This window comes from Styela clava, chromosome 13 (genome assembly GCF_964204865.1).
Source record: "Styela clava chromosome 13, kaStyClav1.hap1.2, whole genome shotgun sequence".
Classification (NCBI taxonomy): Eukaryota; Metazoa; Chordata; class Ascidiacea; order Stolidobranchia; family Styelidae; genus Styela; species Styela clava.
In genome coordinates, this window is record NC_135262.1 from 7,272,213 (window position 1) to 7,295,960 (window position 23,748).

Consider the following 23,748-nt stretch of genomic DNA (forward strand, 5'->3'; position numbering starts at 1 on the left):
AATTCTAAGAGATTCACGTCGACGCAAAATAACAAGATGGTGGCCATTCGAATTCAATTTGAAATATCCAACCATATGGACTAGCCACTGTTTGTATTCAAAAGTGAGGAGGCGAGGCGCCGCGAGTGGAGATGTGAGAATGCGTTCAATTCACTTCTACAGGATTTTATCCGCACTCATTATTTGACAAAAGTACAAAAAATGCTAACTAATCCGAATAGAAATTTGAATGCTTATTGAAGGAAGAAATTGAATATATTCCAGGGAAAGGAATGACAATATGACGCCTTGGCGAGCCGCGGCCATTGGTCGAAGGGAATAGTTAACCCGTCATTCATATGCATGTGAACGCTGGCTAATTTGGAATATTTTTCGCAGTATTGAAATCGCAGTTCTTATGAAGCTATTTTGATAAACCGGGTGAATATTTCATGTTATTGCATTGTATTTTTCCTCAATTGAGATTTTGTTTAAAATGTCAATCCCTTGCATATATATTGAAGCATGGGGCGATATCAAGCGTTTTATTAAAATATCTGAGGCAAATACGAGATGACCTTATCTTGCTGGAAGCACTGAATAAGAATCGTTGGGAATATGAAAAATGCAATCGTAATACTGTACCCACATTTACCCAATACTAACAAAACGCATGTAATATGCGACAACATTTATTTCAACAATCACCAAAACTATGTTTCTAGTTTAGACTATGGTTATCTAAAATTTCGATGTGTCGTCGTTATTAGCCGTCCACTTGCAATTATTTGCTCCAAATGTAACATCCACTTTTGTTCTGCTTGAGAACGTATCTATAGTAATGCCTGAAAAGATTTGTAATGATTAATTACTGGTTGTTTTGTTAATTGCTTATGACTCCGACCAAGTAGGTTAAAGTTTAGAGCACACTGACCAACGCTGGACAGTAGCTTGCTGGTTTGATTCGCTATCATGATATATATCGAACTAAAAAGTATCTCACCTGTAATATTTCAGACTGAACTTATAGCTGCATGTGGTTGGATAAACAATCCTCCACTGGAACGACGAGCAATTCATAACAGGAAGAGTAAACTTGACAGCATAATTGCATTTGTATCCACAGGCGTAATGTTGTTCAAGTTTTGGAATCATATCATTCCAGTATTGGTCGAACTCATCGAGAATTGCGAGATATTGACTGTTGACCTTGCTTTTGTATGCACCGAAGAGATCAGATACAGCTCCGTCAAACTCTTCGCCAAAGTAGAAAGCCAACATCTTTTTGTATTGATTAATCTTCATTTTAGAAACCTGGATATAAGACCATATTTTTCGATAAATTGAGTAAATTCACGAGAAATCAAAGGTTGCAGCATGACCATATATGAAGTCGGGATTTTTGTACTGATATTTTGTTTTGCCTTTTCCTTAAAATAGTCCGATTCTTGTTTTTGATATGATAATTTGTTTAACAATTTTTTAAACTGTTGAAATTCGAATAAATGAGTGACTACGAGATTGAGTTAAAATTTCAGAATTCCGTCACATTGATTAGTAAACTTAATTTTTAGTTTTAATTATATAATCACCTTGGCCAGACCATTCTTCAACGCTTCTCTCAATTTGTCTTTCTTCTCATTCAAAGTCTGAGTATGATTCTCAATTTTCTTCGTTCTTGTGTTGAGGCAAGTTTGATAACGAGCAGTTATTTTTTCAGCTAACTTTTTCAAATTGCTTCTGTATTTTTCTATCCTTTTGACGTAAACCTTTCCCGATGTAATCAATCGATCGGCCAACATTTTTTCGTAACATTCGAGAGCTTTAGTTTTCTGACTTGCCAGTTTCATAGTGTATGATTCGATTTTACATATTGCCATCTTGCAGAGGCGTCCTTGCCTAAAAGTAGTATATACATTGTTCACGCTAGCCTAATATCGCATTTTTTACGGTCTACTGATTTTGGCATACTGATTTTGGTCTTGGAATTATGGTCCTACATCCGGGGCTTTGCTCAGCTGCTTTCTAGGATTTTCGATGTGAAGTGTGCTTATCTCAGTTTAGGGTTAGTAATGCTAAATTTTGTGGGTTTCTGGCCTATATGGGTTTCATCAGACAAACTTTATATAGATGTATGATTTTATATTGTTGCAGATTTTGTTGTGCTATGTACGCTGAACGTTGTTAATCGTTTGCTATAATAACTACCAAAGTTACCCCAGCCCACACTCGCTCAGCCCACACTCAGCCTGACGTCAAGGGGTTAACCAACTATTTTACTGACTTTATAAACGTAATTACATAAAAACTTGGTGACTCTGACAATATAGAGACCATATCTGATATACACAACGCAAATACAATACCAAGCACGGCCCAGTTACCCCTCGCATGGCCTGACAAAAACGAGTGTGGGCCAGCGTCACACGAGTGTGGGCTAGCGTCACACGAGTGTGGGCTGGCATCCCACGAGTGTGGGCTAGCGTCACACGAGTGTGGGCTGACGTTCTGACAATGTTTCACCGTAAGTTAAGGCATCCTAAACGTTCACAGATTACTAAATTACATATATCCATGTTTAACTCAGCGCCAGAACCTCTGAAAGTCCGGCAATTGATGGCACAAAATAGCCACAATTGCCGGGAAAATAAATCGAAATCAGCTGAACAATGATATCTCTAATCACTGTTGCCAGATATATAGGTGGACAAGCATGAATTCACAGGAAGGTTTCACAACAAAAAAAAATTATATCTAAGCGAAATACCAAACCTATTCATTTCCATCAATAAGAATGAGATATGAACAAATCGAATCTGATTTGCACAAATACATCTTTTAAAATAAAGTTGAACAAGCAAATTCAAAAGCAAATTAAGTAACATTTACCCAAAGAGATACATTGTCTTGATGGCTTTGAAGTCTGATTTCGGCACTTCTAATACTTTGTACGCCATGAAATCGACTTATTACATTATATATCCAATTATCCAACAAATAACAAAAAATTTCAAAATTCTACCTGGGGGAAAGACTTTAAAATAAAAAAAGAATGTACCTATGTCTAAAGATAATCCTATTTCCCGACAATGGTATTTTATGACAAAATGCAACAGAGAATTGAAACTTTTCTATTAATTTGTACATCACGAAATTTGTTTAATATATTATATAGTGAATTATCTTACAAATACTAAAAAATAAAAAAAATTTACCTGGGGGAAAGACTTTAAAATAAAACCGGAATCTACCAATATCTGACGATAATCATAATTCCCGATAATAGTAATTTATTACAAAATGCAACTAGAAATTGAAATTTTTCTATTTGTTTGTACATCACGAAATTTGCTTATTATATTACATAATGAATTATCTTACAAATATCGAATATTGAAAAAATTCTACCGGGGGGAAAGACTTTAAAATAAAACCGGAATCTACCTATGTCTAACGATAATCATATTTCCCGATAATGGTATTTTATGACAAAATGCAACAAGGAATTGAAACTTTTCTATTTGTTTGTACATCATGAAATTTGCTTACTATATTATATAGTGAATTATCTTTCACATATTGAAAAATAAAAAAATTCTACCGGGGGGAAAGACTTTAAAATTAAAACCGGAATCTACCTATGTCTAACCATAATCATATTTCCCGATATTGGTATTTTATGACAAAATGTAACAAGGAATTGAAACTTTTCTATTTGTTTGTACATCACCAAATTTGCTTATTATATTATATAATGAATTATCTTACAAATATCAAATATTGAAAAAATTCTACCGGGGGGGAAGACTTTAAAATAAAACCGGAATCTACCTATGTCTAACGATAATCACAATTCCCGACAATGGTATTTTATGACAAAATGCAACAGAGAATTGAAACTTTTCTATTAATTTGTACATCACGAAATTTGTTTAATATATTATATAGTGAATTATCTTACAAATACTAAAAATAAAAAAAAATTTACCTGGGGGAAAGACTTTAAAATAAAACCGGAATCTACCTATATCTGACGATAATCATAATTCCCGATAATAGTAATTTATTACAAAATGCAACTAGAAATTGAAATTTTTCTATTTGTTTGTACATCACGAAATTTGCTTAATATATTACATAATGAATTATCTTACAAATATCGAATATTGAAAAAATTCTACAGGGGGGAAAGACTTTAAAATAAAACCGGAATCTACCTATGTCTAACGATAATCATATTTCCCGATAATGGTATTTTATGACAAAATGCAACAAGGAATTGAAACTTTTCTATTTGTTTGTACATCATGAAATTTGCTTACTATATTATATAGTGAATTATCTTTCACATATTAAAAAATAAAAAAATTCTACCGGGGGGAAAGACTTTAAAATTAAAACCGGAATCTACCTATGTCTAACCATAATCATATTTCCCGATAATGGTATTTTATGACAAAATGCAACGAAAGACTTCAAAATAATACCGGAATCTACCTATGTCTAACGATAATCATATTTCCGGATAATGGTATTTTATGACAAAATGCAACAAGGAATTGAAACTTTTCTATCATTTTGTACATCACGAAAATTGCCGATTATATAAAATATTGACTCATCTTATAAATACTGAAAAATAAAAAAATTCTACCGGGGGGAAAGACTTTAAAATAAAACCGGAATCTACCTATGTCTAACGATAATCATATTTCCGGATAATGGTATTTTATGACAAAATGCAACAAGGAATTGAAAATTTTCTATCATTTTGTACATCACGAAATTTGCCTATTATATAAAATATTGACTCATCTTATAAATACTGGAAAATAAAAAAATTCTACCGGGGGGAAAGACTTTAAAATAAAACCGGAATCTACCTATGTCTAACGATAATCATATTTCCCGATAATGGTATTTTTTGACAAAATGCAACAAGGAATTGAAACTTTTCTATCAATTTGTACATCACGAAATTTGCCTATTATATAAAATATTGACTCATCTTACAAATATTGAAAAATAAAAAAATTCTACCGGGGGGAAAGACTTTAAAATAAAACCGGAATCTACCTATGTCTAACGATAATCATATTTCCGGATAATGGTATTTTATGACAAAATGCAACAAGGAATTGAAACTTTTCTATCATTTTGTACATCACGAAATTTGCCTATTATATAAAATATTGACTCATCTTATGAATACTGAAAAATAAAAAAATTCTACCGGGGGGAAAGACTTTAAAATAAAACCGGAATCTACCTATGTCTAACGATAATCATAATTCCCGATAATGGTATTTTATGACAAAATGCAACAAGGAATTGAAACTTTTCTATTTGTTTGTACATCACCAAATTTGCTTATTATATTATATAGTGAATTATCTTTCACATATTGAAAAATAAAAAAATTCTACCGGGAGGAAAGACTTTAAAATTAAAACCGGAATCTACCTATGTCTAACGATAATCATATTTCCGGATAATGGTATTTTATGACAAAATGCAACGAGGAATTGAAACTTTTCTATCATTTTGTACATCACGAAATTTGCCTATTATATAAAATATTGACTCATCTTATAAATACTGAAAAATAAAAAAATTCTACCGGGGGAAAGACTTTAAAATAAAACCGGAATCTACCTATGTCTAACGATAATCATATTTCCCGATAATGGTATTTTTTGACAAAATGCAACAAGGAATTGAAACTTTTCTATCAATTTGTACATCACGAAATTTGCCTATTATATAAAATATTGACTCATCTTACAAATATTGAAAAATAAAAAAATTCTACCGGGGGGAAAGACTTTAAAATAAAACCGGAATCTACCTATGTCTAACGATAATCATATTTCCGGATAATGGTATTTTATGACAAAATGCAACAAGAAATTGAAACTTTTCTATCATTTTGTACATCACGAAATTTGCCTATTATATAAAATATTGACTCATCTTATAAATACTGAAAAATAAAAAAATTCTACCGGGGGGAAAGACTTTAAAATAAAACCGGAATCTACCTATGTCTAACGATAATCATAATTCCCGATAATGGTATTTTATGACAAAATGCAACAAGGAATTGAAACTTTTCTATTTGTTTGTACATCACCAAATTTGCTTATTATATTATATAGTGAATTATCTTTCACATATTGAAAAATAAAAAAATTCTACCGGGAGGAAAGACTTTAAAATTAAAACCGGAATCTACCTATGTCTAACGATAATCATATTTCCGGATAATGGTATTTTATGACAAAATGCAACAAGGAATTGAAACTTTTCTATCATTTTGTACATCACGAAATTTGCCTATTATATAAAATATTGACTCATCTTATAAATACTGAAAAATAAAAAAATTCTACCGGGGGGAAAGACTTTAAAATAAAACCGGAATCTACCTATGTCTAACGATAATCATATTTCCCGATAATGGTATTTTATGACAAAATGCAACAAGGAATTGAAACTTTTCTATCATTTTGTACATCACGAAATTTGCCTATTATATAAAATATTGACTCATCTTATAAATACTGAAAAATAAAAAAATTCTACCGGGGGGAAAGACTTTAAAATAAAACCGGAATCTACCTATGTCTAACGATAATCATAATTCCCGATAATGGTATTTTATGACAAAATGCAACAAGGAATTGAAACTTTTCTATTTGTTTGTACATCACCAAATTTGCTTATTATATTATATAGTGAATTATCTTTCACATATTGAAAAATAAAAAAATTCTACCGGGAGGAAAGACTTTAAAATTAAAACCGGAATCTACCTATGTCTGACGATAATCATATTTCCGGATAATGGTATTTTATGACAAAATGCAACAAGGAATTGAAACTTTTCTATCATTTTGTACATCACGAAATTTGCCTATTATATAAAATATTGACTCATCTTATAAATACTGAAAAATAAAAAAATTCTACCAGGGGGAAAGACTTTAAAATAAAACCGGAATCTACCTATGTCTAACGATAATCATATTTCCCGATAATGGTATTTTTTGACAAAATGCAACAAGGAATTGAAACTTTTCTATCAATTTGTACATCACGAAATTTGCCTATTATATAAAATATTGACTCATCTTACAAATATTGAAAAATAAAAAAATTCTACCGGGGGGAAAGACTTTAAAATAAAACCGGAATCTACCTATGTCTAACGATAATCATATTTCCGGATAATGGTATTTTATGACAAAATGCAACAAGGAATTGAAACTTTTCTATCATTTTGTACATCACAAAATTTGCCTATTATATAAAATATTGACTCATCTTATAAATACTGAAAAATAAAAAAATTCTACCGGGGGGAAAGACTTTAAAATAAAACCGGAATCTACCTATGTCTAACGATAATCATAATTCCCGATAATGGTATTTTATGACAAAATGCAACAAGAAATTGAAACTTTTCTATTTGTTTGTACATCACCAAATTTGCTTATTATATTATATAGTGAATTATCTTTCACATATTGAAAAATAAAAAAATTCTACCGGGAGGAAAGACTTTAAAACAAAACCGGAATCTACCTATGTCTAACGATAATCATATTTCCCGATAATGGTATTTTATGACAAAATGCAACAAGGAATTGAAATTTTTCTATTAATTTGTACATCACGAAATTTGCTTAATATATTATATAGTGAATTATCTTACAAATACTGAAAAATAAAAAAAATTTACCAGGGGGAAAGACTTTAAAATAAAACCGGAATCTACCTATGTCTAACGATGATCCTCTTTCCCGATAATGGTGTTTTATGTCAAATCAAAATGGAACAGTAAATTGAAATATTGCTATTAATTTGTACATCACGAAATTTACTTATTCTAATATATAGTGAATTATCTCACAAATATCAAAAAATTCTCCCGGGGAAAGACTTTAAAAAAAAATCGAAATTTACCTATATTTCCATTTCCTATATTCTTGTGGTGGTTTCATAATGAATGCGCGCACAGTACTGTGGTTATTGGTAGAATATTTGGCGGTCCCGTAATATGTTCGTTCACCAAGATGGCGCACAATCTGACTCACATACTATGTTCAGGTTTTGCGCCATCTTGGTAAACATACTACGAAAGGACCGAGTTTTTGTATGCGTGTGTGCAGTCATATGTATATTCAGTGGTGACCGTACATTTGAACCCACGTACATTTGAACCATGTACATTTGAACGCATGTGTATATCCGCGGGTTCAATCTATATGCGAATGCTAAAACCCATGGGTTAGTTAGGGTTAGTATGGGTTCAAATATCCGTAAAACATAAAAAATTTCCGTAGGTGCAATAGTATGCAGGTGCAATTGTCGTGGGTTTAGATGTACGTGGTTCAAATGTGATGGAACCATATTCAGTGAATACGAATGAATTCGTATATGTGTATTAGCGATCAGTCGATCGCGACCTATTTAGAAGATTTCAGTCGATCACGGCCGAAAGCAGATTAGCCACTCCCTACCCGGAAAAACAACCGCTCAAATCTCTTGTAATGAAAAGTTCCCTTTATTAAACAAGCATTTGTAGAGAATAATATTCGGAAACCATTGCGTTGTGTAATTTTTGACAATTCATAGCAAATTGTAAATCATTCAAGCGATTTTGAACCAATTCTTAACAGTTGTTATCACCAAACGATAAAAACATAAATCTTGATACAAAAACAATTTTGTATAATTCGTGAAACCTTATTAGCATCATCTTCAAGAGTCTTGCTTAAACTTGATCTGATTCTGACGGTTCTCACCTACAGCAAGTGCTGTTCATACTGAATTATTTTAACTTAACCTCTCATAAATAGTTCAACACGAAACAGCTACCCATAATGCTAATGAAGACGAAACCAAGGGTTCTCCTTCAACGACCATTACCCTTGCTAATTTGCTGTTCTAAAGGAGTCGTCGTATTGGTCTCATGACCTTTTTAAGTCTCTTTAAACAATCGTGACATTAGCGTTAGAAATATTCAAATCAAATGCAACAGGATTTATAGAGTGTATTTATTACCACACGATAAGTAAAATGACAATATCAAACTAAAAAAAAAACCTCAAAATTTATTCGCCCTCATTTGGCGCAGATATCAGTGCAATGCAATAACGCTACAATATATCTAAAGAATATGCAACAAATCCAAAGTAGATTATCCAAGAGTAAGAAATATGTCTGATCCAAATTTGATTTTCATCAAGACAAATTAATATGAGTTCAAGTTGGCCATAATAGGTAAATATAGTTTCCCAAAAAGTGTTTCACACCGCGATGCTGGACACAAAATATCGATAATGCCAAATGTATATCAAGCTATATATACTATAAAACCCCAGGCATATCACTCTTAGGTAGGTGGTGCAAATTATATTGTATAATTTAATATGTAATTGTGCCTTGGCTTGACGGTAACATATGTTTTCCTGTCTTGATATGAAAATGGAGACGCCGATAAAAATTAGAAATCACTAAACAATCATAGCGTTATTACAGCAAAGATATCACCCAACTCCACTCTTACCAAATCTCTCCAACTCACCGGCCAATAAATTTATAACGTTATGAAAAATTTAGTTTGCATATTTTTATGTGAGAAATCGAAAAATAATTGGGAATTACAGTTTCAGATATACATTGCCAGATCCATATCAATTCCTTGTTACATTTTGTCATAAAATACAATTATCGGGAAATATGATTATCGTTAGACATAGATAGATTCCGGTTTTATTTTAAAGTCTTTACCCCCGGTAGAATTTTTTTATTTTTCAATATGTGAAAGATAATTCACTATATAATATAGTAAGCAAATTTCGTGATGTACAAACAAATAGAAAAGTTTCAATTCCTTGTTGCATTTTGTCATAAAATACCATTATCGGGAAATATGATTATCGTTAGACATAGGTAGATTCCGGTTTTATTTTAAAGTCTTTCCCCCCGGTAGAATTTTTTCAATATTCGATATTTGTAAGATAATTCATTATATAATATAATAAGCAAATTTCGTGATGTACAAACAAATAGAAAAAGTTCAATTCCTTGTTGCATTTTGTCATAAAATACCATTATCGGGAAATATGATTATCGTTAGACATAGGTAGATTCCGGTTTTATTTTTAAGTCTTTCCCCCCGGTAGAATTTTTTCATTTTTTAGTATTTATAAGATGAGTCACTATTCTATATAATAGGCAAATTTCGTGATGTACAAATTGATAGAAAAGTTTCAATTCCTTGTTGCATTTTGTCATAAAATACCATTATCGGGAATTATGATTATTGTTAGACATAGGTAGATTCCGGTTTTATTTTAAAGTCTTTCCCCCGGTAGAATTTTTTTATTTTTCAGTATTTATAAGATGAGTTACTATTTTATATAATAGGCAAATTTCGTGATGTACAAATTGATAGAAAAGATTCAATTCCTTGTTGCATTTTGTAATAAAATACCATTGTCGGGAAATAGAATTATCGTTGGACATAAGTAGATTTCGGTTTTATTTGAAAGTCTTTCCCCCCGGTAGAATTTTTTTATTTTTCAGTATTTATAAGATGATTCACTATTTTATATAATAGGCAAATTTCGTGATGTACAAATTGATAGAAAAGTTTCAATTCCTTGTTGCATTTTGTCATAAAATACCATTATCGGGAATTGTGATTATCGTTAGACATAGGTAGATTCCGGTTTAATTTTAAAGTCTTTCCCCTCGGTAGAATTTTTTCAATATTTGATATTTGTAAGATAATTCATTATATAATATAATAAGCAAATTTGGTGATGTACAAACAAATAGAAAAGTTTCAATTCCTTGTTACATTTTGTCATAAAATACCATTATCGGGAAATATGATTATGGTTAGACATAGGTAGATTCCGGTTTTATTTTAAAGTCTTTCCCCCCGGTAGAATTTTTTTATTTTTCAATATGTGAAAGATAATTCACTATATAATATAGTAAGCAAATTTCATGATGTACAAACAAATACAAAAGTTTCAATTCCTTGTTGCATTTTGTCATAAAATACCATTATCGGGAAATATGATTATCGTTAGACATAGGTAGATTCCGGTTTTATTTTAAAGTCTTTCCCCCCGGTAGAATTTTTTCAATATTCGATATTTGTAAGATAATTCATTATGTAATATAATAAGCAAATTTCGTGATGTACAAACAAATAGAAAAGTTTCAATTCCTTGTTACATTTTGTCATAAAATACAATTATCGGGAAATATGATTATCGTTAGACATAGATAGATTCCGGTTTTATTTTAAAGTTTTTACCCCCGGTAGAATTTTTTTATTTTTCAATATGTGGAAGATAATTCACTATATAATATAGTAAGCAAATTTCGTGATGTACAAACAAATAGAAAAGTTTCAATTCCTTGTTGCATTTTGTCATAAAATACCATTATCGGGAAATATGATTATCGTTAGACATAGGTAGATTCCGGTTTTATTTTAAAGTCTTTCCCCCCGGTAGAATTTTTTCAATATTCGATATTTGTAAGATAATTCATTATATAATATAATAAGCAAATTTCGTGATGTACAAACAAATAGAAAAAGTTCAATTCCTTGTTGCATTTTGTCATAAAATACCATTATCGGGAAATATGATTATCGTTAGACATAGGTAGATTCCGGTTTTATTTTTAAGTCTTTCCCCCCGGTAGAATTTTTTCATTTTTTAGTATTTATAAGATGAGTCACTATTCTATATAATAGGCAAATTTCGTGATGTACAAATTGATAGAAAAGTTTCAATTCCTTGTTGCATTTTGTCATAAAATACCATTATCGGGAATTATGATTATCGTTAGACATAGGTAGATTCCGGTTTTATTTTAAAGTCTTTCCCCCGGTAGAATTTTTTTATTTTTCAGTATTTATAAGACGAGTTACTATTTTATATAATAGGCAAATTTCGTGATGTACAAATTGATAGAAAAGATTCAATTCCTTGTTGCATTTTGTAATAAAATACCATTGTCGGGAAATAGAATTACCGTTGGACATAAGTAGATTTCGGTTTTATTTGAAAGTCTTTCCCCCCGGTAGAATTTTTTTATTTTTCAGTATTTATAAGATGATTCACTATTTTATATAATAGGCAAATTTCGTGATGTTCAAATTGATAGAAAAGTTTCAATTCCTTGTTGCATTTTGTCATAAAATACCATTATCGGGAATTGTGATTATCGTTAGACATAGGTAGATTCCGGTTTAATTTTAAAGTCTTTCCCCTCGGTAGAATTTTTTCAATATTTGATATTTGTAAGATAATTCATTATATAATATAATAAGCAAATTTGGTGATGTACAAACAAATAGAAAAGTTTCAATTCCTTGTTACATTTTGTCATAAAATACCATTATCGGGAAATATGATTATGGTTAGACATAGGTAGATTCCGGTTTTATTTTAAAGTCTTTCCCCCCGGTAGAATTTTTTTATTTTTCAATATGTGAAAGATAATTCACTATATAATATAGTAAGCAAATTTCATGATGTACAAACAAATACAAAAGTTTCAATTCCTTGTTGCATTTTGTCATAAAATACCATTATCGGGAAATATGATTATCGTTAGACATAGGTAGATTCCGGTTTTATTTTAAAGTCTTTCCCCCCGGTAGAATTTTTTCAATATTCGATATTTGTAAGATAATTCATTATGTAATATAATAAGCAAATTTCGTGATGTATAAACAAATAGAAAAATTTCAATTTCTAGTTGCATTTTGTAATAAATTACTATTATCGGGAATTATGATTATCGTCAGATATAGGTAGATTCCGGTTTTCATTTTAAAGTCTTTCCCCCAGGTAAATTTTTTTTATTTTTTAGTATTTGTAAGATAATTCACTATATAATATATTAAACAAATTTCGTGATGTACAAATTAATAGAAAAGTTTCAATTCTCTGTTGCATTTTGTCATAAAATACCATTGTCGGGAAATAGGATTATCTTTAGACATAGGTACATTCTTTTTTTATTTTAAAGTCTTTCCCCCCGGTAGAATTTTTAAATTTTTTGTTATTTGTTGGATAATTGGATATATAATGTAATAAGTCGATTTCATGGCGTACAAAGTATTAGAAGTGCCGAAATCAGACTTCAAAGCCATCAAGACAATGTATCTCTTTGGGTAAATGTTACTTAATTTGCTTGTTCAACTTTATTTTAAAAGATGTATTTGTGCAAATCAGATTCGATTTGTTCATATCTCATTCTTATTGATGGAAATGAATAGGTTTGGTATTTCGCTGAGATATAATTTTTTTTTGTTGTGAAACCTTCCTGTGAATTCATGCTTGTCCACCTATATATCTGGCAACAGTGATTAGAGATATCATTGTTCAGCTGATTTCGATTTATTTTCCCGGCAATTGTGGCTATTTTGTGCCATCAATTGCCGGACTTTCAGAGGTTCTGGCGCTGAGTTAAACATGGATATATGTAATTTAGTAATCTGTGAACGTTTAGGATGCCTTAACTTACGGTGAAACATTGACAGAACGTCAGCCCACACTCGTGTGACGCTAGCCCACACTCGTGGGATGCCAGCCCACACTCGTGTGACGCTAGCCCACACTCGTGTGACGCTGGCCCACACTCGTTTTTGTCAGGCCATGCGAGGGGTAACTGGGCCGTGCTTGGTATTGTATTTGCGTTGTGTATATCAGATATGGTCTCTATATTGTCAGAGTCACCAAGTTTTTATGTAATTACGTTTATAAAGTCAGTAAAATAGTTGGTTAACCCCTTGACGTCAGGCTGAGTGTGGGCTGAGCGAGTGTGGGCTGGGGTAACTTTGGTTAATAACTGATATCTCAATTTTGCATTGCCGTTTGCCATCTTCAATCTTTACAAAGAAAATTACATTGCTGCATTGGTTTTCGTTTCTACAACTTGTGTTCTGTGTGTTTCACTGGATTGGGTCATCGCTGTCAGTTTTTCAGTTCAAGGTAAACGCATTTCAACCAGCAAACTGGCAAACCAGAGAAATAGGCAACATCAAATCTTAAATTATCAATAGAAAACGCTGGCATCTCAAGGGGTCTGGCGTGGGATAGTTCTAAATGATCACTGTCCTGAACATTAAATTAACAACGAAGTACAAGTTTAACTAAAGAATTTAAAACTATATCGTATATAACAATGGCTGAAGATTCTGCACCGCAATTGCAACATGTGATCTCCTCTGGAACACCAGTTGCTAAGCATGACGATGCAGGCTCAACTGGTTCAGCTCATTCTGTTATTTCTAATGAGTCTGTGCGTGCAGAATACAATCTAAAGATGGCTCAACTCAAGTTGGAGCAATTTGATCAGGAAGAGAAACTGAAATCTGAGCTGTTAGAAGCAGAGAGAAGAAAAGCTGCTGAATTGCAAAGATTTCGGCTTGAACAAGATTGTAAGGAAGCTGCTCTTATGGCTGATGTGGAATCTAGTGATGGTTGGAAGTCTGTTGACTTGGCCAATACAGCTTTGGGAGATGCTCAGAGGCCTGTGGCTGTTGGTTCCTCAAATGTCAAAAGAAGATTATGTAAGAATAGGTTTCCTGAAGAGTTCAATTCTACATCACCGGAAATGTCAGTTCAGGAAAAAGTTCATTTTCTGGGAAATGTTTCTAGACCCAATCAAACGGTTAGTCCAGGCAAAAATGTTGACAATTCAAAGAGTAAGGCTGAAACGCAATTCTCTGAACATCTATACAAATTGACTCAAGCGATGCAGCAAGGCTTTTCACTTCCTCGTGCTGAGCCATTATCATTTGATGGTGACCCTTTGAACTATTTTTCATTCATGAAATCTTTCGAAAATTTGATAGAAGGCCAGGCATACGATTTTCGCACTAAATTTCAACAATTAGAACGTGCATGCATTGGTGACGCTAAAAGGGTTATTAAGCGTTTTACTTATGAAGAAGATATAGAAACTGCATATTATTCTGCTTTGAATGGCCTAAAAGAGGAATTTGGTCGCCACGATCAAGTTATTGAAGCTTATCGTAAGAGTTTAACTGAGGGCCGTGTACTAAAGATGAATGATCTGTCTGCATTGCGGGAATATGCTTCTGAATTGAAAACATGCCTTGCAGTTTTAAAGGCATGGAAAAAGCCAAATGCAATGGATTTAAGTGAATTTCTAACTAGAATTTTTGCACGTTTGCCAGAAGATCTTCAACGAATGTATTTTGCGGAGCTCTTAGCTTCTTCAAAAAGGTCAACATTTGCTACTTTGGTAGACTTTGCTTGCAGAGTAGCTCGGATTACATCTGACTGTTGTGTAGCGTCTTACATGAAAAATGCTGCTCGGGTATCTGATAAAATTGCTAAGAATCGAACAAGGGATGCAATTTACACTGCAGTTTCGTCATCCGTTGACGATCAACTTGAAGCATCCGATGCCGTTCCCAGCTCTACACTTCCAGAATGCTTGTTTTGTAAAGACTATCACTCCATATATAAATGTGAAAAATTCATGGTGGAGCCTGTTGAGTCTCGTCGAAATTTTGCTCGCGTTCAACGTTTATGCTATAACTGTCTAAAGCCCAACCATATGGTTGGTAGTTGCCCTTCGCAAAGTAGATGCAGGGCTGAAGGATGTGGTGCTCGTCATCATACGTTGCTCCATATTGGTCATGTGAACAGAAATAATCAGTCAGTCCCTGCGACAGTACATGGGGCCGGTAATAGCATTTTTTCATCTCTTTCAGTCAATAAAAATGTTTGCTATGTTAGACTTCAAGTTGCACCTGTTAGGGTATTTCTCAATGACATGAAAAAATCAATTGAAGTGTATGCCTTTCTCGATCATGGAGCTACTCGCTCATTTTGTTCCAAGTCTTTATTAGATAGAATGAATATTTCTGGTTCTTCTGAATCTTGTTTGATTAATGGTATAAATGACTCAAGGCAACATATTGGCCACAGGGTAAACCTCAAAGTACAGGGAATTGGGGAATCAACGGTTGTGAGATTAGATAATGTTTTAGCTTTAGACGCTCTTCCCGATTTAAGAGGTTCTTTACCAAGCAATGATATTACTGCAAAATATCCACATTTGTCTAATTTGAAGTTTTGTAACTTGAATGCTGATAACATTGATCTTTTGATCGGTGCTGATGTTCTTTCCAGATATCCACCAACAGAATATTTGCAAGGCGATGACAATGCTCCTACAGCATGTCATACAATTTTTGGTTGGACACTGTTTGGTCCGGATATTCTGCATGGAAACTCAGAAACCGAAGAAGTGTGCGATTCATTTTCTAATGCTAATTGTGTTTTTCATATTTCCAATCCTATTGTCAATGATTGTGATAGTTTCAGTGCTCCAATGTGTAAAGTTTGTGCCCATGAATTTGCTGATATTAATTGTGACCCATGTTTAACTGGTTTGTCTGTCAATGACAAGAGAGCTCTTGAAATTATGGAAAAAACGACCACCACTGTTGATGGTCGTTTGCAAATAGGACTCCCGTGGAAGAGTGACAACGTCAAACTTCCCAACAATAAAAGAATGGCAGAGACCAGATTAAGGTCTCTGAAACGTCGTTTTGAAACTGATAATGATTTTTTCTGTATGTATAGGTCTAAAATGAATGAGTATATTGAAAATGGTTATGCCGAATTATGCCCTGATGCTTTTTCACATACTGATAGAACTTTTTATATTTGCCATCATGCTGTGATCACATCGGGAAAATTTAGAATAGTTTTTGATGGTAGCAGTGTCTTCCAAGGCACTTCTCTGAACCAGAACCTTCTTTTGGGTCCCGACTTGAATAATGGCCTATTGGGTGTTTTGTTGCGTTTCCGTCAAGAACCCATTGCGTTCACTGGTGACATCAAGCATATGTTCCACCGAGTTAAAGTGAGTTCTATTGACCGTGATTCCATGCGTTTTTTGTGGTTTGAGGATGGTGACATGACAAAACCTGTCCTTGAGTATAGAATGTCGTCTCATTTTTTTGGTTGTGTGTCTAGTCCTTGTGTTGCTACATTTGCTGTGAGAAAGGTTGCTGATGATAATTTGAGTGGTGCTGATTTTGACACTGTTCAAACACTTGAGAGAAATATGTATGTTGATGATGTTTTGAAAAGTTGCGAGTCGTCTGAGAAAGCTATTAGTTTGATAAATCAATTGTGTGAATTGACTGAAACAAAGGGGTTTCATATGACAAAATTTGCTAGTAATTCAAGTGAAGTTAATTCATCAATTCCTAATTCGGAACTTGCTCCCTCACTGAAATGTTTGGATTTGAATGGGTCTGGTGTTCACCACGCCCTTGGTGTGAAATGGAATATGGGGCCGGATGAACTGAAAGTGTGTGTGGATATTGAACCAAAGCAAGCAACTCGTAGGGGTATTTTGAGTGCTGTTTCGTCTATTTTTGATCCACTTGGCCTAGTCTCACCTTTTGTTTTGCCTGCTAAGCGTATATTGCAAGATTTGTCTAGTGAGGATTTTTCATGGGATGATACTATTTGTCATAGTCATAAGGTTCGATGGGAGAATTGGGTTTCACAGTTGCCAATCTTGAATGATGTTTCAGTCCCTAGATGTTACAAGCCACCTGGTTTTACGCCAATTGATATACAATTGCATTGTTTTTGTGATGCCTCTCAAGATGGTTATGGTGCGGTTGCGTATTTACGTTTCATAGATGCTAATGGTTCTGTTCATGTTTCATTTGTGAAAAGTTTAACAAGAATTACACCTAAGCGACCTATCACGGTTGTCCGCTTAGAATTGATGTCAGCTGTCGTTGCTGCTGAGTTGTCCCAGTCCATCAAAAGAGAATTGGACTATGAGATGTGTTCCTACTATTTTTGGACCGATAGTATGTCTGTTTTGCAAATGATTAATAATCGCTCTGAAAGGTTTAAAATTTTTGTCTCTAATCGTATTGCCCTAATTCATTCATTGTCTAAAGTTGAATCTTGGTTTCATGTGAGCTCTGAATTGAATCCTGCGGATGTTCTATCTCGAGGAGTTATGCCCAAACAACTACCAAAAATGTCTGTTTGGTTTGCCGGCCCAGAATTTTTGAAATTAGATCGCTCTCATTGGCCCAAACCTTGTTCTGTGAAATGTGACGATAATTTTGCCTCTGAGGTTAAAATTAATTTTGTCTCTACAAGTTCTAATGAATTTGCCTCTGTTTTTGATTTGCTCAAACGCTTCTCTTGTTTCGAAAAATTGTGCCAAAGTGTTGGGTGGTTGCTCCGTTTTAAAGCATACATGAAATGGAAGTTTCGCAGTGGTCCAAGACCGCCTGTGGGAAACTTGAGTGTTGATGAGTTGGAATTTGCTATGCATAATGTGATGAGTCTGGTTCAGTTGGATTCCATCTCGCCTAGTTTGTTGCAGTTGGGTTCCCGAGTGAATGATAGTTCTCCCCCTTCAAGTAGCAATTTGAAACCATCCATGAGTAATTCTTCGAAGTTATTGTTGAAGTTGAATCCATTTTTTGATGAAAATTGTCATGTGTGGCGAGTTGGTGGACGACTGAAGCATTCCAATTTGCCTTACAGTCAGAGGTACCCAATTATTCTGCCTCAAAGTCATCATGTCACTGAGTTGATTGTACATATGTATCATTGCAGGGAGGGTCATTGTGGTACTTTGCATACATTATCTGCTCTAAGAGGAAAGTTTTGGATCCTCAGAGGTCAGTCTGAGGTTCGGCGAATATTGGCCAAATGTATGGTTTGCAAGTTACGTTCGGCAAAGTTTAGTAGTCAATGGATGGCACCTCTCCCTAAATTTAGGATTGAACCTGGTCGAACTCCTTTTGATAAATGTTCAGTAGATTTGTTTGGCCCACTCAAGGTTAAATGCGGTAGGCGTGAGTTGAAACGTTATGGTTGTATTTTTACATGTTTAGCCACGCGAGCTTGTCATATTGAGTGTGTTGAGTCGATGGATACACCATCCTTTTTGAATGCTTTGTTTCGTTTTTCTGATCGTAGGAATACTCCGTCACTTATTTATTGTGACAATGGTTCAAATTTAATTGGTGCAAAGAATGTGTTGGCTCAAGGCATGAACAATTTGGATTCTACCCGTATTGAAGGTGAATTGGCACGGAAGGGAATTAAATGGGAACATAGTCCTCCTTCCGCCCCTTGGCAAAATGGTGTTACGGAAAAGATGGTTCATTTAACTAAACGTATTTTGTATGCTCTTGTAGAAAGACGAACATTGACAGATTTTTCCCTTATTTCATTTCTCACAGGCGTTGAGAGAATTTTGAATGATAGGCCAATCACGCCACTGAGCGATGATTGTAGAGATTTTGCGGCCCTGTCGCCCAGTGCGATTTTGCATGGTTGTCTTGACACCTCCCTCCCTGCCGATCGATTTTTGAAAACTGACGAGTATAGGGATTGTTGGCGCAGTGTTCAACGTCTATTGGATATGTTTTGGTCAAGATGGACCAAGGAGTATTTGCCCCTCTTGCAGTCTCGCAAGAAGTGGACCTTGTCTGGTCGTAATCTGAAAGTTGGTGATCTGGTTCTTGTTCATAATGAGAATTTACCGCGTGGTTCTTGGCCTAAGGCCATTGTTGAGAAAGTTTTTCCGGATGGTGATGGCATGGTGCGTAGGGTCGAAATTAGAACTGCTACATCTAGTGCTATGCGGGATGTAAGACGGCTGTGCTTACTTGAGGGTAGTGAATGATGTTGTTTGATATTTATATTTTCTTCATTTTACTATTATTCAGCTTAATTGTATAATTACACCGTTTTTGGGCCAAGTGTTTTGGGCTAGCTGCTTTGCTTGTGTTTGGTAAATGATTCTTAGTTTCCCTGAAATTTGAATAATTTCCCGGGGCCGGTTATGTTCACGCTAGCCTAATATCGCATTTTTTACGGTCTACTGATTTTGGCATACTGATTTTGGTCTTGGAATTATGGTCCTACATCCGGGGCTTTGCTCAGCTGCTTTCTAGGATTTTCGATGTGAAGTGTGCTTATCTCAGTTTAGGGTTAGTAATGCTAAATTTTGTGGGTTTCTGGCCTATATGGGTTTCATCAGACAAACTTTATATAGATGTATGATTTTATATTGTTGCAGATTTTGTTGTGCTATGTACGCTGAACGTTGTTAATCATTTGCTATAATAACTGATATCTCAATTTTGCATTGCCGTTTGCCATCTTCAATCTTTACAAAGAAAATTACATTGCTGCATTGGTTTTCGTTTCTACAACTTGTGTTCTGTGTGTTTCACTGGATTGGGTCATCGCTGTCAGTTTTTCAGTTCAAGGTAAACGCATTTCAACCAGCAAACTGGCAAACCAGAGAATTAGGCAACATCAAATCTTAAATTATCAATAGAAAACGCTGGCATCTCAAGGGGTCTGGCGTGGGATAGTTCTAAATGATCACTGTCCTGAACATACATAGTATTATCAGGCTTTTACAATTTCGGTCGAAATACCCCAACGGAAAGCGAAAAAAAAAACAGAAATATTCAGGTGATAAGTCAAATTTGTAGTACATTGCCCGAGTTGTGAAACTTTATACCTGACGTAGTATGTTGCTTCCAAAGCCTTGATCAACCACTTATGTCTTTTTGTAATAATCGTTTGATATTTTTCATAATATTTCTTATGAAGTCCCGTCCATTTCAATCCCCATGTCTTGTATGCTTCTTTTGCAGCGCTGACTGCAGTTTTCACTTTCTTGGTCAAATCGACCTCGAATTTGGCGGAAGATTTGTTCACTGTTTCTGTGACAAAAATAGGTTTTGTTAGAATGAGTATGCTTGATAACTTAAGACCAAGGCTGAGTCTGTGTCTGTGTGTCATAGATAATGCTTTGTATCTCCAGAGCACATTGGGTTATAGACGATAGATGGACTAACTCAAGACCAAGGCTGCGGAGTCGATGTCTATGTGTCTGTGTCTGTGTGAGGAATCTGTGTCGGTATTTGATATGTTTTTGTTGGAGTCGAAGCTGGAATCGAATTTTCAAACTTTCTGGATTCAAGATTCTGAGGCAGAGTCGAAATTTGAATTCTCCGAAGCCCGAATTTCAGACGTTTCGTAGGAACGAAAGAAATTGAAATTTTGTACAATAATTTAAAAAAGTTATGTTCATCATGGCTGAGCTTTCCTGGCAATTGCATTTGCATTTGGCTATAAAATTTTAGTGTGCTTAAGATATCTAAATCTAAAATTGAATTTTACAATAAATACCGATATTGCAAGTTTTCAATTTCTTGAATTCAGGCTTCCTCCAGGCATAATATCTATAGTTAGCAAACTTGAAGCAACGAATTTTCTTCGTGTATCGGAAAGTCCACCATGTTCCAAGTTTTTTGCTGAAATAAAATATTGTTTTTAATAAGTCTAAATAAAATAAGTCTGAATAAAACTCTTTTTACTTTTCTCACAAGTAATTTGCCAAAGCATATTTACAAGGCATTGCTTGAAAGTGGGAAATCAGATAATTTTCGCAAAGAACCACTAAGCTCTCAGACTAGCTGCCAGAGAGATTAGTACTCATAGTATACTTGATATTGCAACAAATACTAATGAAGCTTAAGGTTGTGTTTATTCCGCTAAAATTCTGCTAGTGGATCAGCAGACAAAAATTGTAAGTCGACTTTAATAAATTTTCCTATCAAACTAACCGAAAAGGTGTTTCGAATTGGCTTTAAATATTCTTTAAAACGTTGACAAGTCTTACCATGAATTATAATACTTCTTCTTGAAAAAGTTCAAGCATCCAGTGTATGTTGTGCATTGATAAGAGCATGCGTATCTTTGAACTATCACATCTTTGAAACCGTTAATTTTGTCCGCGTAGGAATTAAAAGTGACATCAAGTTTGTTTGTTAATTTGGTTTTATATTCATTCACAACAGCGTCGACAATTTCTTTTTCCCAAGTTTTTGATCCTAAAAAAATCAAAAATATTAGTAAAAAACAATGTAAAATGTTAGCGAAACGCAGCGTTAATAATTTTCAACTCACCATGGATCTTATATAGAAGACAGCGATAAACTTTAACCTTTTTCTCGTTGAGTTTACTCATAACTTTCTTGAAATGAGCAAAATACTCTTCGATCCGTCCGGTAAGTGCTTTCTTGAATTGAGCAATTTTCTTAGATCGAGTTTGGAAGCATTTCAGTGCTCTGGATTAATATATGAAAGAAAAATTATTTCAAATGATTCTACCTTTGTTGTTTTTAAATGAATTTTTATTGTTATTTAAATTAGCAGAACATACAAAAGTGGAAATTTTCTTAATATATTACAGAAAACATTACGTTGCATCAGTAAAGTTACTTAAAAAAGCGTTCAATAATCTAGCTTACGCATTGACGATCTTTCCATGGAATACAATCAACTTATTGTGTCTCATCTGAATTGCAGATTTATATTTAGTAGTGGTGGTAGAAGCCATTTTGTCGATTTTTGCTGTGAATGTGAATACAGCTTTATCCTTTTTCTCCGAAACAGCTGCTCTGCGCTCCTTAGTGACGTATCTATACATATGAATACAAAAAAAATAAATAGTTTCCTGAATAGAATTCGACGTTAAGAAATTTTCGATGCCAACAAGACTTGGCTTACAAAAAAAAAAAAATTTAAATTCATTTTTTTTCTTCCGATTTTAATTTTGGTATTATTGCACTGAACCGATGTTTAAAAGAAAATTAACTTAAAATACTTCAAAAATTCTTTTGTATATTCATTGACTCTATCGGCAAATTTAGTCTTGCAACTCTCCATTCTCAAGTTGAAATCAACAAGCCAAGTATCGTAATGTTCGTTCATCTCCTTCAATATTGCATCTGCCTTTGACTTCAGCTTCTTCTCAAGATTGGTCTTGAATTCGATTTTGGTCATTTCTGTGTATTAAGAAAGTAAAATAGAAATGAAGTTACATTGAAAATCGATGGAGGTAATGGAAGTCAACAAATCTGAGAGAGAGAAAAAAAAGAAAGAAGGGAAGAGAGAAACAATGAAAAGAATATGAGAGAGATTTTAAAAAGAAGAGAGTGGCGAACAGAGAGAACTTTTTATTAAAAACGAGAAAAGAGAAATCTATCGTTCTGAAATGCAAAGGTATTGATGTCTTGAAGAAATGAATTATTATTACCTTGAAAATCATCTGTTCCACATTTAGTTCCAGGATAAGAACTCATCACGGAAGAATAATATTTGGTAGTGAACCAGGAGCTGGAAAAATGAACACGAAACTTGAGACATGCCGAAGTAGGGAAGACGTAGAATCTCCTGATGGAATATTTAGTGTAACCACATGGATGTTGAACATAGGAGGCTGCGTTGGCAATCTGTATAAAGTAAATAGGTTGCGTGATATTATAGACTGTAGAGCAAAGATTTTACCAAATTCGAATTCAAATAGATATAGTAAAATAGACTTACCGCCAGGCAAGCCAGAAGTAAGATCAGGATCCTCATTTTGTGTCTTGTTTCGAAGTTCTTCGAGTTGAGACTGATTCGATTCATGTTTCCGTGGCCTATTTATACCCCGAAACAGAATATCTTGAACCGTACTGGCGCCGATAAAAAAAATCCTGGTTGCTATTTTGTCGTTCAAAACATGCATGGATAGTAATTACAAGACATCGAAGTGTAGGATTAGATCCCAGACCTGGCGCCGTTTATCTAAATTATGTATGTGGTATCTAAGCAACTTCAGAAC

General features: G+C 33.8%; 1 protein-coding gene across 1 annotated transcript; it reads right to left on the bottom strand.

Moving 5' to 3' along the window:
- Positions 1 to 655: 655 nt before the first annotated feature.
- Positions 656 to 23,536, bottom strand: LOC120332836 (uncharacterized). The gene is made up of 11 exons (XM_039400155.2): positions 23,469 to 23,536; positions 23,179 to 23,374; positions 22,747 to 22,927; positions 22,391 to 22,561; positions 22,047 to 22,207; positions 21,760 to 21,970; positions 21,267 to 21,391; positions 20,593 to 20,797; positions 1,572 to 1,878; positions 983 to 1,293; positions 656 to 824 (listed from the first exon to the last, which is right to left on the bottom strand). Exons 1-11 carry the CDS (start codon positions 23,502 to 23,504, stop codon positions 764 to 766), a joined length of 1,965 nt encoding a protein of 654 aa, XP_039256089.2. The 5' UTR covers positions 23,505 to 23,536; the 3' UTR covers positions 656 to 763.
- Positions 23,537 to 23,748: the final 212 nt, after the last annotated feature.

What these genes read in the sequence shown, in the direction of transcription:
- LOC120332836 (XM_039400155.2), bottom strand. Translation starts at nt 23,504, where the DNA reads ATGAGGATCCTGATCTTACTTCTGGCTTGCCTGGCG. An exon ending in CATGGAAAGATCGTCAATGC is followed by an intron (nt 22,208 to 22,390) that starts GTAAGCTAGATT and finishes ATATTAATCCAG; the next exon opens with AGCACTGAAATGCTTCCAAA. An exon ending in TTCAGTCTGAAATATTACAG is followed by an intron (nt 825 to 982) that starts GTGAGATACTTT and finishes AAATCTTTTCAG; the next exon opens with GCATTACTATAGATACGTTC.